General features: G+C 50.5%; 2 protein-coding genes across 2 annotated transcripts; both read left to right on the top strand.

Annotated features, from left to right (window-relative positions):
- The first annotated feature begins 741 nt into the window (after window positions 1-741).
- LOC119249082 (chymotrypsinogen B-like) lies at window positions 742-10,503 on the top strand. The gene is made up of 8 exons (XM_037516155.2): window positions 742-868; window positions 1,629-1,716; window positions 8,103-8,206; window positions 8,323-8,402; window positions 8,479-8,557; window positions 8,752-8,932; window positions 9,746-9,879; window positions 10,296-10,503. Exons 2-8 carry the CDS (start codon window positions 1,674-1,676, stop codon window positions 10,455-10,457), a joined length of 783 nt encoding a protein of 260 aa, XP_037372052.1. The 5' UTR covers window positions 742-868; window positions 1,629-1,673; the 3' UTR covers window positions 10,458-10,503.
- A 4,664-nt stretch (window positions 10,504-15,167) lies between these two features.
- LOC119250315 (chymotrypsinogen B2-like) lies at window positions 15,168-18,755 on the top strand. The gene is made up of 7 exons (XM_037518066.1): window positions 15,168-15,219; window positions 16,033-16,136; window positions 16,593-16,672; window positions 16,751-16,829; window positions 17,026-17,206; window positions 18,032-18,165; window positions 18,594-18,755. The coding sequence occupies exons 1-7, from the start codon at window positions 15,168-15,170 to the stop codon at window positions 18,753-18,755; spliced, it is 792 nt and encodes a 263-aa protein (XP_037373963.1).
- The last annotated feature ends 2,995 nt before the right edge of the window (window positions 18,756-21,750 follow it).

The following is a 21,750-nucleotide window of genomic DNA, read 5'->3' as shown; positions in this document are numbered from 1 at the left end:
ATCAGTGCAATTTCCGAGCTGGCCAATGGCAGCAGCTCTCCTGCCCACCTGTAACCACGCAGGCCTCTCTTCTACAAACCCGTCCCATTCAGGGACTGCTCTTTCTGCTCGCTTGTGTCTGGGAAAATGTCCTTGACTTCCCTCCCCCTTTTATAATAACCCTGCCCTTTTGAGTGGACCTAAACATCTCTGCCTCATAGGGAAACTCCCTGTGAGCCACTGAAAGGGGAGCTCTGATGAAACTATTCTTAGAGGTAACCCCAGGACCCAGCTCTCTGAACCCAACACCTCTCTAAATAGACATCAGCTGGACCAACCTGGGGGCTCTTGTGAGGATTTAAGTCGCCACCAGCAAGACCCATCATGGCAAGTTTATTTCTCACAGGTCCTGAGGAGATAGGGCAGGCCTGGGGTCACACAGTCAGGGGTGTGGGGTGGCGGAGACAGCACGGTGCCTGGGGTTCTACTTTTTGGGGGGTGTCAGGTAGCAGTTGGTTTGTTGTAGAAATTCTAGCCTTTTACCCGGGCAGAGGAAGATCAAGAGGTACTTCAGGAATGCTGAGGTCAGGAAAGCTTTATTATGTGCGAGGTCCCAGACCTGGGTAGCCCCGTAAGGTCGGAGCACCGGTTTAGAGACCAAGGGTTCCTTTGATACACAACTGTCTCCATATCTGTTACTTTGATCGCATCGTTTTTCAGCAGGCACAACCATTTTGTGGCAGAGTCCCCAGAAAAGGGGGCCACGCAAAGGGGGAAAGATGCTGGCATTCAGGGATGGCCTTGGAGGGACAGACCACCTTGGCCGGCTGCCTGAGCTTGCAGAGAGATCGCTGAGGCCCTGGCCGTGAATCTTGAAAGGGAAAGAGCTGTAAGTAAGCAAACTTGTTAATTATGGCTGCATTGGCGTGCTCATTGCACCTGGGCTGCAAGTTCTGCTGGAATCTTTATTATATTCATTTACTCAATAATATATATTCTCATCAGCTTGGGCTTACTTTTTCCTGCTTTTAAAACATGTGGTGGAGGGGGCCTCCCCGGTGGCGCAGCGGTTGAGCGCTGGGTTGCGAAGCTGCCCCCTGCAGCACCGGTTCGATCCCCGGCTGCGCCCCGGCCACCGGAGGAGGGTCCCACATGGCGCATAGACCCCCCCTGCCTCCCGCTGCTCCCCTCAGCAGTGTACCTCGGTCCCTTTGCCTGCTCTGCTCCCCACTCTGGCTCTGGTGAATTCTCTCACCCTCCCGCGCTTCTGACTGTACCCAGTGTTTGTATGAATAAATAAATAAATCTTTAAAAAAAATAAAGTATTTCTTTAAAGAAAGGGAAGTGGGTTTTAGGGCCCAAGTCTCATCTAGTCATGATGTTGCTGGAAAATACCGGATTCTTTCTACTTGGCACAATTGTTGAAATCAAAAGACAAAGACCTGATATGAATCTTTAATATGTGCTTTAGTTGGATCAGCAAGACACTCAAATGGCTTAGCCACATGCTCCAAAGAAAATCTAACACCTGGTCTCTAGCAGGTTATTTTACAGTAAGTTAAACAAAGACAGTTAATTATCTGTGAAGGGCCTTCACTCCAGGCGGTTAACTTCTGGGGTTTTTTTTTGGTGGCCCCTCTCCCTGGCAGCTCCCCCTCCACTGGCACCTGGATGCAGAGCACTTCATCCCTGGGATGGCTCCGTCTCTGACAGAAATGGCTTCCATCACTCTCCCAGGTACCTCTTGGAATGGAAAGTTAGCTCAGAGCAAACAGGTCACAGGTCAAATAGTGTGTGTATGTGCAGATTCCTAAGCTAGGCGAGGTACCCTGCTCACCCTCTTCCTAGCCCCTATCACTGAGGCTGGCGGGTTTTTGTTCTCAATTACTGTCTTTGAAGGGCATACTTGGCATTCAAGCTACTGGTGGTGCTGGTTGTCCAAAATGGGCTGCCCAACCATCCGGGTCCAGGTGTTCTGTAATCGTTTGTCCTAGGTCTCCATGACGGTACCCCATGGAGACTGATATTCCACCACCAAAAGCTGCAGTGTGATGGCCTGTCAATGAGGTGAAGTGAAACCAGCTTAGGAATGCCAAGTCTTCAAAGACCTGACTGGAGAAATTTTTGTATAAAAGACTGTGGTTTTCTTTTGGCTTGAGGGGACATTATAACTTCCTAGGGAAGATAAGAGGATCCTTTAATTGCACCCTATTGGGGGTGGCAAAGATAGGTCAGCCTGGGATTGGAGTGTCCCAGATAGCTGGAGGGAGGTGCTGGTAGCCAAACTGGCAGAATCAGTGAGTCTGGGGGCTTCTGTGCTCTTCCTGTTTTCCACAGCAGTGCCTAAGGGGGCCAATAGTTGCTGTGGAGACTGGCAATCAGAGACTGGCTTGGAGTTTGGTCCTGTCCTAACAGAGGGATAGACCAGGAAGATAAGACCGAAAATGAATGTGGAAACATGTGGCCTTGTAGTGAGCAGGGTGTCCTGGCTTAGGCTGGCCATGAATTCCAGTGAGGACAGTCAACCAATTGGTCAGTCCACAGAATTGGAGTAAGGCAGAGTAAGTGGCCCTGTATCCACCAAGAAGCTCATTGTTGTCTGACACTTCTAGGATCACTGGAGGCTCACCCATTGAGATACATTAGAGGAATTGTCTCTCCTTTGGGCCCCTTTAAAAAATTTCTGCTGGGCCTCCCCTGATGGCGCAGCGGTTGAACGCTGGGTTGCGAAGCTGCCCACAGCCTCTGCAGTGCCGGTTCGATCCCCGGCTGCCGTGCGAGGGTCCCACAGACCTCTCCTGACGCCCGCTGCTCCCCTCAGCAGTGTACTTCATCCGTCTGCCTGTTCTGTTCCCCAATCTGGCTCTGGTGAATTCTCTCACCCTCTCGCGCTTCTGACTATACCCAGTGCTTGAATGAATAAATAATTAAATCTTTAGAAAAAATAAAATAAATAATTTCTCCTTCCACACTGGGTTCTTCATAGGGCCATTATCAGAGGCAGCTGATGGCCTCCTTGCCTTCTCATGAGGCCCATGGTTTGGGCTGCCCATTCTCCATCTTGGAGAGTGGGACAGTCCCTGCTCCAGTGTCCTGTGTGATGGTGTAGAAGTCACAACCCTGGCAATGGCCTCTTCAGATACTGAAGACCAGCTCGTATCTGAAAATTGTCATGGAAAGTTGTTACCTGTCAGCTTAAATATGAACTAATAGGAGAGTGTCCTGGTTGCTGGTCATGGAAGCAAGCTGGGGGCCCTTTAAGAGGTTGAGATTCCTAACGCCCTGGTATTACATGGGGTCTTAGGTGAGTCTGAGTTGACAGGGAGCTGGCAATGGCAGCCACCATACATTGGGCCCTTTGCTTGCCTTTCTCCTTCCCTTTTCTTCCAGACAGGCTGGTCTCCTTCCTGTTACTGTAGACTTTGAAGGGCATGTCCAAAAGTGTCGAGGAAGGGCCTGAGCCCCATGATCCAGTCTCTGGAGCTTGCACCTGATGTCAGGGCAAAACTGGCTAGTAAAGTGAATGGCTAGGATGGTTTGACCCTCTGCAGTCTTTGGGTCTAGATTAGCATATTTTCTCCTGGCCTCAGCAAGTCTAGCCTGAATCAGTGCAGGATTTTCATTGGATCCTGAAAAACTTCCCTCAGTTTGTCATAACTGAATGGCTTAACAATTGCCCTCTGCATGCCCTGAAGGAGGCACGTATTTATATAGTCCCTGGTTCTAAGATCAGACTCTGGGAGTTGGTAATTCCACTAGGGGTCACTTCTGGGAGGGAATGAGCATGTAAAAATATAACATATGCCGTGTAAACAAATTGACCAAAAATGAGGCTTCTTGCTCACGGCACCTTACTATAAGAACCGAAAGTAAACCAGTATCCTTAATAATTTAGAAAATATGATTCTTCATATTCAACAAATTCTCATTAAATTCAGCAAAACCTTACTTTTATAAGAGATTTGGGTCACCATTGTAGCTTGAGTTTTCCTTTGGACTAGAATTCCTAATTAATTACAGGCATAGGAAGCAATAATCCCATACATCAGAGTTTTCAAGGCTGGGAATAATTGAAGAATTAGATTATTTGTTTTAAAATTATGATTCTGGTGAAACTTTCCACCCATTCAAAATGTCTTTAGGAAAGTAATGAAGAAAATGCAGGGTTAGGACACTAATGCAAAATTTCTGTCCCCCCCCTTCTTAAAGCCAAGGGGCAACTCTTAGAAATTAAAATTTAAAGGTTATTTCCTTGAGTGTATGAGTCAGTCAAAACTACTTAGAAATGAAGTAGTTACTCAGTTACTTCTTAGAAAGTGACTGCTTGGTGGGAAAGAATGACCTATGCATTTTAAGTTAGACTGGTGCACCCTTAGCAAGGTTTTGCTGCAGGATGCTTTTCTATCAAGGAGGTTTCCAATATAAGATGGAAGTTAAGATCCTGGTGTTGGGGTTCAGATCATGAGGTTTGGTGTGTGGGGTACTTGGGTCTCTCTGAGAAAGAATTGAGCAGACATTTCCCTTCATCAGCACATGGCAACTTTATTGAGGAAAGGAAAGAATCACCCGCATACAAGCAGGAAGGCAGTCTTTAAAAGCAAGAACCGAGTTTTGCCAGGGCAAGGGGTATTCTTTTTAATGTTCTTTGATGGAACTGCAGAAATAATCATCTTGGGGTCGAGTTGTGTTGGTGCACTAAGATTATTATCCTCTCTGTCCCCACCTCTGGCTGATAAACTTTTCTGACCCTGCCTCTGGAAACTTCCATAGCTAGGTTTCGTGTAAGATACATTAATCATCCCTACCTCTACTGTGGGAGTCATTGTGAGTCCTTCTATCTTAAATTTTTCTACTTTAAGTTTCCATCATTAGTACCAGCGCCCTTCTTGTCCTGATGCAGGAGGTCTCCGGGATTCTCAGCCCATTATGTGGCCCCAGCTATTAACTGCATGTAAGTCTCCATGGTAGTTAGACAAAGAGTTTTCAGCTAGTCCAAGTGTGATTCCAGCCTTAATCCTGAAAAACAGAAAAAATTAAATACCTCAGCCAAGCTCTAAGGCAGGCATCAAAGCAGCAAAATATACAAATACAGAAAATAGAGAAATAAAATATTCAATGCTTCTATCCAGTCTTCCTGGCTGCAGTAATGCATTGTGAAGGCACAAGCAGACACACAGGGGGTCTGGACAGGCTGAGGTCCTGTGGCCCCACCTAGGGCAGGTGCCTCCCGGGTTCACCCTCCTCCTGGCCTTCCTGTGCTCGCCTCCGTGTTCCTGACATCAGCCCTGAGCTTTCTGTGTCCTCACTGGGCCATTTATGGTATGGAATCCAAACTTCCCATGAGGGCCTCCCTGTTGGTGCAGGGATAAAGTCTCAGCACTATCAAGCTATCGGCCGCCATTGCGGCATGAATTCAATCCCCGGCCGGGGAGCTGACCCACATGCTGCAGCAGACCTCTCCTGTCTCTCCCGCTGCTCCCCTCAGCAGTGGATTATAGTAGATCTGTCTGTTCTGCTCCCCACCCTGTCTCTGGTGAATCATCTCACCTCCTGCACCTCTGACCTACACACCAGTTCTTGTATGCATAAATAAATAAAAATAATTTTTTAAAAATTCACATGAAAAGAAACCAAAAGTTTATAAATTGATTATTATAAATTGATGATTTTGTGAATTCTCAAGAGAGGAAGAGTTAGGTTCACCCATGGAGACACTGTCCTGCCTCATGTGCTCAGGAGCTGAGTCTGGGCTGGTTCCGAGGCCCATTCCTAAGGGAGCTGAGCCTCGTGTGTTTCACTTGCCTCAGGGGGTTGCCCTGAGCAGGGAGAGAAGCACCGTGAAGTCCTGGGCTCTGGATGTGCATGATGCTGAGTCCTGGGTGCTGAGCTGTGGGTGCCCCAGAACACCTGAGTGAGGCTCCCTGTAGATGAGTCTTTGATGTGCACCTGCCACCCCCATGATGGACCCAGGGCCTCCGGGGCCCGCAGCTGGGTGCTTCCCCCAGGAATTGTCGAGGCTGATGGATGTCAGTGAGCCAGGCAGTTGCCCTTTTCCCTGGTGCTGGGGTGACCTGAGCTGGATCCAGTCCAGGACAGCTTTGACCAACTGGAGTGTAGTCCTCAGGTCAGGGAAGGCCCAGAGGGCCTGGGTGGGACATAGGACTCCGTGATATATAAAAGGGGCCCCAGAGCAGGAAGCCCCATACCTCCCTGACTGCAGCACCATGGCCTTGCTCTGGCTTCTCTCCTGCTTCACCCTCATCGGGGCCTCCTATGGTGAGTGCTAAAGTCTGAGGCATTAGTGGGGCCTGGGAGGAGAATTCAGGGGAAGGCCTAAAAGATGCCAGAGGGTCCACATCAGGCCCCTTGTGGAGAAATGAGGGGTTCTGTACGAGATGAGGCATTTCGCTCATTTATGTGGGGGAAAACCCACATACATGGTGAGTGACCATGGCCTTGCCACTCAGGACTCAGAATAGTAGGAAGGACACAGATGGCTGTGCTTTCTGGGATTGCCCCAACTTGAGCAGTGTCCCACATGTGTCTGGGTCTTTACAACCACCTCTTAATGAAAACATAGTGCAATGCCAGCTCAAGGGGGGCTTTGAACCCCCTCTCCTGTCCCATGGCTTCACGCAGACAGTAACCTGACTTTGCAGGAGGAAAGCGTCCCTTGTGGGCTTTCTGAGCCCTCACAGCTGTGCCAGGTGTGGGGCAGAAGCTTGTAGGGCTCAGAGGCAGGAGCCCAGAAAGTGGCTCAGATTTGGGTCCCAGGTGACCATCACAATTACTTCTCTCAGGGAATTTATCTAATGGCAGACAGCTAAGATTTTGGTTTCTGAAAACAAACAAAAAATAAAGAAAAGAAAAAAAAACCTAGTATCATATCATGTAACTGTGCTCAGGATTTAGCAACTATTAGCATTCCAGGTTTTCTGTAAGTTGTTGTTTTTGTTTTTGTTTTTTTTGACACCCACACTGGGCTCAGCAGGTCCCTGCTCCCCGCCTCACCTGGGAAGGGGCCTCTGCTGAGCCCCTGCCTGTCACTTCTGTGCAGCTTCACACACTCACTCCCTGTTTATAACCAGAACCAGGGCTCAGTGGGGGAAGCTCCTCCCTGTATTTCCTGCCCGTCCCTGTCACACCTGCTGGCCCCACTCCTGTGAGATTTCAGGCTGCTCCCTGCACAGGGGACCCGGCCCCCCACTCCATTACTATGAAGCCTCTGCAGGGTGAGCCCCTCACAGCTACTGCTGGTGGTTTTTCTGTTCTGATAAGAAAAGATGAGGACATGTTTGGAGACACCAGCTTGAGGGAGCGGCCGGGCCATGTCCCTGTCCCTAGGGCTAGGGGCAGGGGCTGCCTGGAGCAAGGCCTGGGATACTTTGGAGGTGCCATGACTGGTGGGAAGGGCTGGGCCTGCCCCGCTTTCTTCCTGTGGCCAAGTTCTCACACCCCTGGGAGCTGCTGAGGATCCTGTGTCCTGACCCAGCGAATGTGTCTGCACATGTCAAGGGCCCTGCGTGTCCTCCTTGTTCTGGACAGTCTAATTCCTTGTTTTCTGTTTCCTTGATGTGTCTTTCCATGGGGGGGTGTCAAAGTCCTGTCTTTTTAAACAATTAAGAGATGTCAGTTATGCAATGAAGAGTTACTGAAATTCCAGGCAGAGGATCCAGCAGTGTAAATGGGTACAGTCTCATCCCACCAGGAAATTGTTAGAGGGGGATTTCCAGTGACCTGGTCACTAATTTTAATACCGTACCTCCTATCCACAGCTTTTGGTAAGTTTGAATGTAAGGTAGGCAGTGTTTGCTCCCCATTTCTTAGGGAAAATGAGCCTGGGAGAGTCAGAGGGGGCTGAGGTCTTCAGCAGGGACTTGGGGGCAGGACCCCGATCCCTCAGTCTGCTTCTGCTCCTCTGGGCAGGGAGACCCGGATAGAGCTGCCTGTCCCTCTGCATCCCTGGGAGGGTGACTGGGGCAGCAGGCAGGGGTGTGTGTCTGCCACTCTGGATGCAGGGGTGCCAGGAAGGGGAGTGTGGTGCTGTGCTGGCTGAGGGTGCGACTCAGTTTCTGCAGACTGACTAGACCTCCACCCTCTCACCCTCCCCCTGTCACCCCCAGGCTCTGGGGCCCCTGCCAGTGAACCGGAGCTGAGCATTGAACCCAGGATCATCAATGGGGAGGACGCTGCACCTGGTTCCTGGCCCTGGCATGTGATGCTGCAGGTGAGGGGAGTCTGCACCTGAGTAGGGTTACATTGGGGTACCAGCTATGGCGTAGAAGCTGCTTCCCAGGTATTTGTGACTGTTTTCCTGCCAGTATATACTTTATCTTGTTACAGACTTCCAATGGACACCTCCTTTGTGGGGGCTCCCTGATCAATGAGAACTGGGTGATCACCTCCGCCTACTGCAAATTCACGTGAGGCCCAGGATGGCCCTAGGGACAAGGGAGGGGCGTGGTCTCCTCCTCAATCCTTACCCAGTGCTCCTTCCAGGACATCTAACCAGGTTGTGGCTGGGCTTTTTGACAAGAGTTCCCGTGAGGACGACTTCCAGATCCTGAATATTTCCCAGGTATTCAGACCCTGCTGGACCTGCCCCAGAGGCAGATGAGGGTTGGGGGCAGGAGCAGAGAAGTCCTTCAGCTGCAGGTACAAGAGCCAACAGATGGACCCTAGTTCTCTCCTGGTCTCCCATCACCTTTGTTTTCTGAAGGGGCCACCCAGAATTCACTTGTCTCATATTCTCCTCCTGGTTCCAACCCATAGATTTTTAGACACCACAATTTCAACTTGAGGACCTTATACAGTGACATCGCCTTGCTGAAGTTGGCCACACCGGCTCTCTTCCACAACAACGTGTCCCCTGTTCCACTGCCCAGTCTTTCTGACGAATTCCCTCCCGACATCATGTGCACCATTATAGGCTGGGGGAAAACCCGCATTCATGGTGAGTGACCATGGCCTTGCCACTTAGGACTCAGAACAGTAGAAGGACCCAGATGGCTCTGCTTTGTGGGATTGCCCCAACTTTAGCAGTATCCTACATGTGTCTGGATCTTTGCAACAACCTCTTAATGAAAACAGCAAAATGCTGGGCGCAAGCTCATGAGGCCCTTAAACTGTCAGGTTCTGTAGCCACAGCTCATTCCCAGCAGGTGCTGCATCACTCACACCTGCCGCCCATCCTCCGTCTCACCAGACAATACTGGCGATGGTGAAGATGCCATCTACCCTGGCTGATGCCAGGCCTCCAGAGTGGTTATTGAGTGCTGAGAGGTCAGCCCAGTGTCCACTCCTTGGAGCGCCGCTTAGATACATATAATTTCTAGAATCCTGAGTTCATCCCTCTGACTGGGTTACAAGGCTGGTTCTTTCCAGGGCAGCAGCCTGCAGGAAGGGGCAGCATGGAGGGGCCTCGGTGTCACCCAGAGTTGGATCTCTATCAGAGGGATGTCATCCCCTCCTTGGAGAGGAAATCTTTGTCCTTCTGCCCTCCACACCCAGGCTGGCAGCACCCAGGCCACACCAGGATGGGCCGGCAGGGCTTGTTTAATTAACTGTGCTTAGAGCAAAGTCAGTCCACCCTGGAGTAGAATCAGAAGGATCGTGGCACTTTGAGGCCTCTATGGTCCATATGTACAGGGCTCTGATCTTGAACTTGGGTGGGGACTTGGGCTGCTGTACTTAGGGTCTCTGTCTCCTCCACCCTGGATGGACTCGGAGGATAGGGTCCTAATCCACCTTGGGCCTCTGTCTACAGGCAGTGATCTCCCTAGCAAGCTGCAGCAGGCCTCCGTGCCCCTCGTGTCCATGGCAAAGTGCAGGAAATATTGGCCCAACATCAACACCCGTACCACCATCTGTGCTGGCCTCAATGGTGTCAGCTCCTACCATGTATGTGATGCTCTAACCCACCCCTCACTGGTTGTCCCCCTGATCAGGCTGGAGGGATCCTCCTTGCCCTAGATCCTGTTACCTTGTTTCCTGGATGTGTGTCCTGGGAGCCAGCACCACCGTTACACTACATTGCAGATAATGTGTCCGGCATGGGGCTGCTGGCCAGGGGTGTTTACTCTCAAGGTGACCCTCTGGGTTAGATATTTCCTGCTTATTTGTAGACCATGGGTCCACTCCCATGTCCCCTATCACCAAATCTGGTGCCGAGCTGGGCTGCCATTGAAATGGAGTTCCTGTGCTAGAATCAGGGTCCATATGGTATTTCTCAACCCCACATGGATGGGTCAGATCAGGACACTGAGGGTTCTACCAACCCTGTCAGTCGTTCAAACAGGTCGTTTCTCCTCCCTCAGGGCGACTCTGGTGGCTCCCTGGTCTGCAAGAGGAATGGAATCTGGACTCTCGTGGGCATCTTGTCATATGGCAGCAAAACCTGCCGCTACTGCAAGCCCTTCGTGGCCACCCGTGTCAATGCTTTCAAACCCTGGGTTGATGAGATCCTGGCTCGCAACTGAGCCCTGATCCTCCCATTCCAGCGCCCTTTATCCCCAATAAAATCCTCTGCACAGAAGCCCTGACTGCTTATGTGTCTGTGGCCTGGGGGAGGTAGCTGCAGTGTTCCTGTCACCCACCTGGGGGCAGCATGACCCCTCCCTTTCAGGCTGCAGAGCCCCAGCAGCCCCTGTTGCTCAGGGAGCTGAGGCCTTTGGGTCTGGGCTTCTCTGCTCAGGAGGCCCCTGGGGTGGAGTCTAGGACCACTTACTGTAGACTCATTTCTCAGCCTGGTCTCGTCTTGTTTGGGCAAGTGGGCTTGGCCCAAGGAGCTTTGTGGGGGGCAGGAGTGCTCCAGGCCAGGCCATGCAGTCCTCTCCCAGCAGGGTGGGCCCTGGGACCAAGAGGGTCACCCAGGCAGGCTTGTCCCTCCCCACATGCTCCAGCACCTTTCTCTGCCTTGTGCCCCCTGCACCCCCCACCCCAGGCCATCCATGCAGTCTCCACCCTTCCTTCCTTCTGACCTAGGTCCCGCACACACTCTTCTAAGTTGGGGAGATAGGCATTATCCTTCCAGTCCCCTCCCTCCCCCTATTTCCACCTCCATGACCTTTGTTATTCTGTATTCAGCAGCTGGATAGAGACTGGATCAGGCTCATGTTCAGTCCAGCAGCCAGGCTGCAGGCGTCAGGGCTGGTTTCGCTCTCTGTGTGCCTGTTGTCTAGACCATCGTTCTAGTGGAGACCATCATTTATGGAGAGGGGCAGTCTGCTTGGTGCTCATGGGGTTCTGGTTTTATTTGGGTTGAGCAGATCTCATTTTTGAAAAGGCTCAATCCTGTTCACAGGATTCGATTTTTCTCAGTTATCCAAATCTGAGGGAAAAAGAGTAACATGATACTTAGATTACTTCAAGTCTTTGTTATTATAAGTTAGTAAAGGGAGTTTTAGAATGTTTTAAACCTTTTGGCAGATGAAGAAATTAAAGGTTGGTTTTACAAACCTATAATACTGATATTAAGCTTAGGCTAAATATTCCTAAAGCAGGTCATTTTATCATACAGGTTTTTTAAGATACCTCTCCTAGACTTTCAACACTTTTGTTTGTTTTCCATATTTTATTATTTTTTTTTTTTTGCATAGAAGAATTGGGTGTAGGCCAGAGGTACAGGGGGTAAGAGGATTCACCAGAGACAGAGTGGGGGGCAGAACAGGCAGACTGATGAAATACACTGCTAAGGGGAGCAGCGGGCGAGAGAGGCGAGGTCTGCTGCATCATATATGGGTTAGCTCCCTGGCTGGGAATTGAACTCAGGCCATACCAGTTTTAGGGCTGAGACTTAACCCCTAGGCCACCAAGCAGGTTCATTTTCCCATTTTTCCTACCATTTTGTTTGAAAGTAACCATTTCATTTTGACACTAAACCCTTCCTATGACTTTTAAAACATCATTCCCAATATATTAATAGCACATTTTAATTAATTTTTATTTAGAGTTATTATATTTCAGTTTTTAAGTTCTGCATTGTAAGCCATTGTAGTAGCTGTTACATTGTCATCCCTTAAAAATGGATGACTTACACATAAACACATGCTTTATTTTTCTTTTAAGTAACGTGAAAATACAATTTTAGTTTTCTTATAATAAAGAGCAAAAGTAAACCTGTATCCTTAGGAATTTAGAAAATATGATTCTAGGTATTTAGCAAATTCTCATTATTAAACCTAGCAAATTCTTAGTTTTATAAGAGATTTGGGCCACTGTTTAAATAATGATAAAAAGAACAGGTTGAATATGGAGTTACTAATTGTAGCTTGAATTTCTGTTTGAACTAGAATTCCTCATTAATACAGGGATATGAGGCAATAATCCCATACATCAGGGTTTTCTCAGCTGGGGAATATTCAAACAAGTATTATATGGATAAAAGTAAGAAAAATCAGAGAGAGACTTAGTATCATAGACATCGCTGTATACATGTGAGACCCAGTGGGACTGAATGACGTCCACGTGGCTTTAGATGCCATCTTGAATTCCTCAGCTAGGACAAGGATAGCAGAGGTAGGGCATTTGCTGGAGGCAAAAAAATTTTTCTCCTCTAAGGGAAGAGATAAGTGGATTAGTCTTCCTGGATATGTCTCTTTAGAGAGAAATTTAGGTAAAAAGTGTAAAAGCTAGGGCCTCGCTGGTGGTGCAAGGGGTAAAGCACCACACTATGAAGCAATCTGCAGCCTCTGCAGCACAAGTTCAATCCCCGGCCAGCCAGGGAGCAACTCATATTGCACAGCAGACCTCTTCTGTCTCACCTGCTGCTCCCCTCAGCAGTGCACTTTAGTCAATATGCCTGTTCTGTTCCCCACTCTGTCTCTGGTGAATCCTCTCACCCCCCCCCACTTTTCTGGCCTGTACCCCAGCTCTTGTATGCATAAATAAATAAATCTTAAAAAAAAGTTTAAAAGCTAATTTATCTTTATTCACATAACCAAGTCAATTGCTCCTTCTTACTGAATACCATGCACTCCAGTTTGGAAGTAACACACTTAACCATTGAGAAAAGTATTAACACCCAACATAATAACTTTAAGGCATGCATGCTTCAAATTACACTATTAAAACTCCTCCCTGGAGGAGACTGTCACCCACTCAGAAGAGGTGACTCCAACACAAAATTGAATTTACAAATCTAAGACCAACAGGATTTAAAGCTAATGGAGCTCAAATCAATAGAGCTACTTTTAAAAAAAAATTATTTTTATTTAGGTATTTTCTACATCAGTGTTCATTTTTAAATAATAGTGCTACTTTTTTACTGGGACAATTTTTTTAAAGGATTTATTTATTTATGCATACAAGAACAGATGTGTGGTACAGGCCAGAGGTGTGGATGGTGAGAGGATTCCCCAGAGACAGAGTGGGGAGCAGAACAGGTGGATCTACTAAAATACACTGTTGAGGGCCTCCCCGGTGGCGCAGCGGTTGAGCGCTGGGTTGCGAAGCTGCCCGCGGCCTCTGCGGCGCCGGTTCGATCCCCGGCTGCTCCCCGGCCACCGGAGGAGGATCCCACATGGCGCGCAGACCTCTCCTGCCGCCCGCTGCTCCCCTCAGCAGTGTACTTCAGCCCTTCTGCCTGCTCTGCTCCCCGCTCTGGCTCTGGTGAATTCTCTCACCCTCCCGCACTTCTGACTGTACCCAGTGCATGTATAAACAAAACAAACAAATATAATAAATAAATAAATAAAAACATGCCTCTATAAAAAAAAAAAAAACTAAAAAAAAAAAATAAAATACACTGTTGAGGGGAGCAGTGGGCGAGACAGGAGAGGTCTGCTGCACCATGTGGGTTGCTCCCTGACCAGCCGGGGGATCGATTTCGGCTGCAGTGGCTGCGGATTGCTTCATAGGTTGTGTCCCAACCCCTTGCGCCAGCAGGGATGTCCCTACTGGGACAATTATTTGAGGGGAAAAGTGACACAATTCCCAATGCAGCAGAGTACATGTAAATGGTTCTCTATTCTGTACAGAGACTGGATCACAGAACCACATCACAAAGTGACAGGTCACACAATTCACCAGTCAATAGAAATCTATGTATCCTAATCAGAAATGAAAAAAAGGACCAGAAATTAAGATGCTCTATTAATTTTTGAAAATGTTCCTCCCTGGTTGATTAAAGAAAATGCCAATTAAATGACTGAACACCAATTTCAATACATCAGATGAACAAAAATATGATGTTCTGGTGCCCTCTTCTCACAATTGAGAAGTGGGGCCTGTGTTGGAAAATGCACAAAATTGAGAAACAGAAAAAAATAAAATGCTTGGAATCAAGTTGGAAAGTAGACATCAAAACAGCAAAAATGTCTCAGTACAGAAAATAAGGAAGTAAAATAAGTAACAAAATACTCATATGCCTCTGGCTACAGCAATGCGTTGTCTTTCTGGCTGCAGCAACGCATCGTGAGGACACCAGCAGACACGCGGGTGGAGTCTGGACACGCTGAGGTCCTGTGGCCCCACCTAGGGCAGGTGCCTCCTGGGCTCACCCTTCTCCTGGCCTTCCTGTGCTCGCCTCTGTGCTCCTGACATCAGCCCTGAGCTTTCTGGGTCCTCGGTGGGCCAAAGTGGATGAGTTTTCAAGCCTCATTTGAGAATAAGAGTTTTTATAAAGACAGGTCATAAATGGTGAATTCTCAAGGAAAGGTCATTGGGCTAAGCCAGTGAGATACTGTCTTGCCCTTGTGTCCTCCAGGGCTACATGTCTGGGCTGGTTCCGAGGCCCATTCCTAAGGGAGCTGAGCCTGGTGTGTCACTTGCCTCAGGGGGTTTCCCTGAGCAGGGAGAGAAGCAGCCTCAAGTCCTGGGCTCTGGAGTCTGTGTTGAAATTGAGTCCTGGGTGCTGAGCTCCTGATGCCCCTGAACACCTGGGTGAGGCTCCCTATAGATGAGTCTTTGCTGTGTACCTGTCGCCCCCATGATGGGGCCAGGGCCTCCGGGGCCCACAGCTGGGTGCTTCCCCTGGGGGTTGCTGAGGCTGATGGGTGACAGGGAGCCAGGAAGTTGCCCTTTTCCCTGGTGCTGGGTGACCCGGGCTGAGTCAGTCCAGGACAGGTTTGACCATGGGGACAGAGGCCCTCAGGTCAGGGAAGGCCCACAGGCCTGGTTGGGACTAGGGCTCCATGGGATATTAAAGGGGCCCCAGAGCAGGCCACCCCACCCTCCCTGACTGCAGCACCATGGCCTTGCTCTGGCTTCTCTCCTGCTTCACCCTCATGGGGGCTGTGTTTGGTGAGTGTTGGTGTCTAAGAACCAGCTATGTCTGGAAGGACACTGGGGAGGAGGGATCTGAACCCCTTGACTGTAGGAAGGGCTGGCCTGCCCCCCCTTTCTTCCTGTGGCCAAGTTCTCACACCCCTGGGAGCTGCTGAGGATCCTGTGTCTTGACCCAGCAAATGTGTCTGCACATATCAAAAGCCCTGCGTGTCCTCCTTGTTCTGGACAATCCTGTCTTCTGCTTTGTTTCCTTGCTGTGTCTTTTCATGGGGGTGGGGAGGGGGGGAGTCAAAGGCTATGTTTTTAAACAATTAAGAAACTTCATTGTTATGCAATGAAGAATTTCTGAAATTGCAATAGAGATTCCAGCATATAAACAGTGTAAGTCACATACAGTCAGGAAACTGAGAGGGGGGCTTTCTGGTGTCCCTGGGGCGCTCTGTTTTTAATTCTATACCTCCTAACAACAATGACTTTGGCAACTTTGCCTGTGGGGATCCCAGCTCTTTTCCCATGATAAGGGCAAAAATGAGCCTGGGAGAGTCAGAGGGGCCTGAGGTCTCCAGCAAGAAATTGGGGGGCAGGGAACCTGATTCCTCAGCCTGTTTCTGCTCCTCTGGGCATGGTGACCCGGATGGAGCTGCCTGTCCCTCTGCATCCCTGGGAGGGTGACTGGGCCAGTTGGCAGGGGTGTGTGTCCTCCAGTCTGGATGCAGGGGTGCCAGGAGGGGGAAGTGTGGGCGTGGTGCTGTGCTGGCTGAGGGTCACCCAGGTTTCCAGAGACTAACTAGACTTTCACCCTCTCACCCTCCCCACTGTGACCCCCAGGCTCTGGGGCCCCTGCCAGCGAACCGGAGCTGAGCATTGTACCCAGGATCATCAATGGGACAGATGCTCGTCCTGGCTCCTGGCCCTGGCATGTGATGCTGCAGGTGAGGGGAGTCAGCACCTGAGTGGGGTTACATTGGGGTACTAGCTACAGGATAGGAGCTGCTTCCCACAATGTTGTGACTGCTTCTTTTTTTTTTTTTTTTAAATTTTTCTAGAGGCATGTCTTATTTATTTATTTATTTATTATTTGTTTGTTTGGTCTATACATGCACTGGGTACAGTCAGAAGCGTGGGAGGGTGAGAGAATTCACCAGGGCCAGAGCGGGGAGCAGAGCAGGCAGAAGGACCGAAGTACACTGCTGAGGGGAGCAGCGGGCGGCAGGAGAGGTCTGCACGCCATGTGGGACCCTCCTCCGATGGCCGGGGAGCAGCCGGGGATCGAACCGGCTGCAGAGGCTGCAGGCAGCTTCGCAACCCAGCGCTCAACCGCTGCGCCACCGGGGAGGCCCATGTTGTGACTGCTTCTTGCCAATGTTGACCCTCTCTTCTTCTTACAGACTCCTACTGGGTTTATATTCTGTGGGGGCTCCCTCATCAACAAGAACTGGGTGATCACCGCTGCCCACTGCAATGTCACGTGAGGCCCAGGAAGGTCCTAGACACAAGGGGAGGGGCGTGGTCTCCTCTTTAATCCTTACCCACCTGCTCCCTCTAGGACATCTGACTGGGTTGTGGCTGGGCTGTTTGACAGAAGCTCCCTTGAAGATGACATTGAGATCCTGGACATTGCCCAGGTATTTCAGCCCCCACTGACCTAGCCCTGGAGGCAGATGAGGGTTTGAGGACATGAGCAGAGAAGACCCTTCAGCTGCAGAGACAGAAACCAGAAGATGGGCCTCAGTTATTCAACAAGTCTCCCCTCACTTCTGTTCTCCATGGGGCCAATAGGAATTCATTTGTTTTATCTCCTCCCCTGGCCCTTACCCACAGGTCTTTATACACCCCAAGTTCAACTTGACCAGTGTATACAGTGACATCGCCCTGCTGAAGCTGGCCACACCAGCTCACTTCCACAGGACGGTGTCCTCTGTTCTCCTGCCCAGTGTTGATGACCAGTTTCTTCCCCGGACCTGGTGCACCATTATGGGCTGGGGGGAAACCCACCCCGCTGGTGAGTGACCATGGCCTTGCCACTCGGGACTCTTAGAATGGTAGGAAGGACCTGGATGGCTCTGCATTGTGGGATTGCCCGACCTTGAGCTGTGTCCTAAATGTGTCTGAATCTTTACAACATGTTCTTAATGAAAACCTAGCAAAATACCCCAACAGAGTTCAGGATGTCCTTGAACCGTGTTTCTGTAGCCACAGCTCATTCCGAACAGGTGCTGCCCACTCACCCCGTATTGCCCATCCTTAGACCCCTCAGACATGACTGGCCGTGGTGCAGATGCCATCCAGCCCTGGTAGCTGTTGGGGGTCCAAAGCAGTCAGGGTCCTGAGAGTACAGCCTGGTGCCCCTCCCTGGGCTGGCTCTGCCTGATTGTGTTCCTCCAATCCTGAGTTCCTCTCCCCAGGCTTGGGCTATAGCCAGTTATTACCTACGACAGCAGCAGGCAGGAAGGGACAGCGGGGAGGGAATTCCTGTCACCCCCAGAATGGTCTCAAATCAGAGGCATGTTAGTCCCCTTCCCTGGGGTGGAAAATTCTGCCCCTGTGCCCCCCCAATGAGCATGGCAGGACTCAGGCTACACCAGGCCGGGCAGCAGGACTGTGTCATCATCTGTGCTTGCAGCAAAGTCAGACTGGACTGAGAGGCATCAGGACTGTGGCCCTCTGTTGCTTCTAAGCACTGTACTGTGCAGGGATCTTTCTGTGAACTCTGGTCCTGTTCTTGGAAGAGGGGAACCGGAGGGCTCCACTCAGGGTCACTAGCTTAAACCACCCAGGATGGGCAGGGAGGATGAGGGTCATCATCCAACTGTGACACTGTCAACAGGAAGTGGTTACCCTAAGAAGCTGCAGCAGGCCACTGTGCCTCTCCTGTCCACGGCCACCTGCAAGAAGTTCTGGCCCGCAATCAGCACCAATGCCATGATCTGTGCTGGCTTCAAAGGAGTCAGCTTCTACCGTGTATGTTAACGCTCTAATCCAGCCCCTCGCTCATTGTCCCCCCGATCAGGCTGGAGGGATCCTCTTTGCCCCAGGTCCCGTGACCCTGTTTCCTGGATGTGTGTCCTGGGAGCCAGCACCACCGTTACACTCGCATAGCAGATAATGTGTCTGTCTAGGCGTGGGCGTGCTGGCCGGGGTATTTGCTGGCGGGGACACGCCCTGGGTTAGGTATTTCCAGCTGATTTACAGACCGCAGGAGCAACTCCCTCTCCCTCCCTCCTGCCACCACTTTGGCACAGAGCTGGGCCTCCATAGAAAAGGAGTTTATGTTGCTGGAACACAGGGCTCACCTGTGATGGCTCACCAACTCATGTCTGGGTCAGGTGGGGGCGCCCAGGGCCCTGAAACCACTGTCAGTCTGCAGACAGGTGCTTCTCCTCCCACAGGGCGACTCTGGTGGCTCCCTGGTCTGCCCCAAGAATGGAAGCTGGACCCTGGTGGGCATGTTGTCCTTTTTTGGTAGAAACCGCCCCACCAAGACTCCCTTCGTAGCCACCCGTGTCGCTACATTTATACCCTGGATTGAGGACATCCTGGCTCAAAACTGAATCCTGATCCTGCTATCCAGTGCCCGATATACTGAATAAAAGCCTCTGTACAGAAGCCCTGACTGCTTGTGTATCTGTGACCTGGGAGAGGTGGCTGAAGTGTCCCTGTCACCCACCAGGGCACTGTGTGACCTTCACTTTTCCAGGCTGCAGAGCCCCAGCAGCCCCTGTTTCTCAGGGTGCTGAGGTCTTTGGGTCTGGTCTGCCCTGCTCAGAAGGCCTCAGGGGTAGAGTCCAGGACCACCTGCTGCAGCCTCATTTCTCAGTCTGGTTTCTGCCTCTTTGGGCAGCTGGGTTAACCCAAGGAGCTTTGTGGAAGGCAGGAGTGCTCCAGGCCAGGCCATGCAGTCCTCCGCCCAGCAGGGTGGGCCCTGGGACCCAGAGCGCCAACCAGGCAGGCCTGTCCTTTCCACACCTTTTTGTGCTATGAGCCCCCTGCACGCCCCAGCCTGGACCATCCATGCAGTCTCCACACTTCCCTGCTTTTTACCCAGATCCTACACACACCCTAAACTGAGTAGCTGGGAAAGCTTCCAGATCATAAGACTGGCACCACCGTCCTCAGGTCCCACCACTGTCCTTTGTTTTCATGTGATTCAGCAGCTGGATCCAGAGGCTTGATCAGGCTCATGTCAGTCCCACAGCCAGGCTGCAGGGGGCTGGGGTCCTGCATGGAGGGGTCAGGGCTGCTTTCTCTCCCTCTGACATCACAGACTTGGATGCCTGGTGGCTAGAGAGTCATTTTTGCCAGACTTGTAGATGGGGGTGACTCACTTACTGTCTCTGTGATTTGTTAACAGGAAAGACTATAGAGATGTGTCCCCACCTGTCACTCAGTGACCCTGGTACAGTGACCCTGGTAATACTTGAGATTGTTATTTCCTTACATCATTCAAGGAGATGCAATTTGTTTAGATTTTGTATTTTTGAATCATTTAACTTCTGTATCAAAAGCGTTTCCATCATTGTTTATCATTACCCTTCAAAGCTGAAATCCCCCTGTGACCAGGGGGGCTGTCTAGTTGGCTCTGGGACTTTTGTGGGGACACATGGGCTCCAAGCTTCCTTGTCCCAGACCCCGAATCAGCTGTTTTTCTAAACCCCTGCTATCTGGAGTGGGAAGACGCGTGTTCCTCAAGTCCCCAGTCTTGGGGGGAGGCCTGCTCACACAGGGTGCGTGTCACTGTGTGTGCGCTGTGCAGGGGCAGAGCAAGTGTGTTTAATATAAATAATTTTCACGATAAACATCTCCTGAGTTCACAGTGATATTTCCACGTTTAGTCTAGACGAAGGGAGTATTTCCTAACTTCCATGGGACGCGTGGACATATTTTCAATTCCACATCAAGACTCCTCATTACAAGGCCTCAGGGAATGATGGGCTGAGAATATGCCATAATGACATATTACTTTCACCATTATTTGCATTTGAGTTTGGTTAATATTAACATATCATCCCCTATATTTCATTGTCATGAGAGCTTGTATGATTTGTTGCTCTCCCCATTTGAAAAGAGTTTCCTCTCCTCTGCACAACCCTGGCATGTCTGTGCTCCTTGCTCCCTCCTGTGTCTCGCTGGCTCTGGCCCCTTCCTCGTGTTCGTGTCTCTGTGGCCCGTGCGAGCCTGAAGCTCCTCCTCTGTGCGTGTCTCAGGAAAGGCCACGGGGTCCTGTCATTGTGGACCGGTTATAATACCTCTTTGAGGAAAATATTCAAGAACTATATTCAAAAAACTGCCAATTATCTTTTCCTTTGTTGTGCTGAATTTTAGAGATTCTTTCTACAGTGAGGATTCTTGAAGGGTAAGTGAAAAAAAGTATCAGGCTTTTCTGCCCTCCCGCCGTTAGGATAGATGATGGATCCTTGCGGTCCTGAGTGCATGCCTGATGGCGGGCACCTGGAGTAGGGTGTGGTATGAGCATATGAGGATGGGGTTCACCTGGGCTAAGACTGGGCCGCATGACGGGGACGCCAGCAGAGCAGAACCACGAGAAGAAAAGAAGCAGAACAAATGGAAGAGCAGAACCATGAGGAGAGCAGAGAAGCAGAGAGAACGCAAGAGAAGGCCGGACAGCCCAGCTAGAGTGAAGACTTGCTGGGGGCTGGGAGGCCTGCCAGCCTCCTGGCCCCCCAGCACCCCTGCCTGCTGTGTAGCCAGTAAAACCCCAATAAAAGCCTGAAAAGCTACTGAGGGCTCCAGGACCCCTCCTTTACTATGGCTGCTCGGGTCATAGAGATCCTGCCCTGTGCCCATTCCTGCCCTGAAAATTCTTAACCTGCATGAAAAAATGACTTGCAAGTATTTTCTTCCTTTTGGTTTTTGTATGATTCTTCCATGGACAGTCACTTTAGATGCCCAGAAATTTTAAATGTTGATGTGTCCATGTTATTTTCTTTTTGTTGCTTATACTTTGGTGTCATACTGAACTTTGATCAAAACTGTTTTCCATGTGGAGAGCAGGCAGCAGGGTGCTAACATTTTAGGGGTGTAGGGTCACCCTCCTTAGGGCAACCTTAGTAGCCTCATTTCTGTGATAAGATTTCAAGGGTTTGCCGTGGTTGGTCTGAAATCTGTGTCCAGTGGCCTCTGTACAATGTGTGGTTTCTGGGGGAGCCCCGAGGGCCCAGGGTCCCCATGGTTTGGGCTGTGTGTGCAGCATCCACAGTCCTGGGAGTCGAGTCCTGCAGCACAGGGGAGAGGCCAGTGGCGCCAGGGCCTGAGCTCAGGAGTGTGAGGGGGAGCCAGACCCGCAGTGCCTCACTGCCCTCCCCCTGTACCTGCTCATCCCAGGGGACCCCACCCAGAGCCCCAGGGGAGGGTGGGGAGAGGGCTGAGTGGGTCTCCCTGTCCTCCTGGGCTCCTGCCCACAGAGTTTCTACACCTGTCCTGTTGCCCAGGTCACCTGTCTGTCCTGGGTGGGCAGGGCGGCCTCTGCTGCCCCAAAGCATAGGAGCTGGGGCACAATTCCAAGCCCATTATCTACCCATTAAGGAG

Source organism: Talpa occidentalis, unplaced genomic scaffold (genome assembly GCF_014898055.3).
Source record: "Talpa occidentalis isolate TD23 unplaced genomic scaffold, MPIMG_talOcc4v2.1 talOcc4.17, whole genome shotgun sequence".
NCBI lineage: Eukaryota > Metazoa > Chordata > Mammalia > Eulipotyphla > Talpidae > Talpa > Talpa occidentalis.
This window is presented reverse-complemented; position numbering and strand designations above follow the sequence as displayed.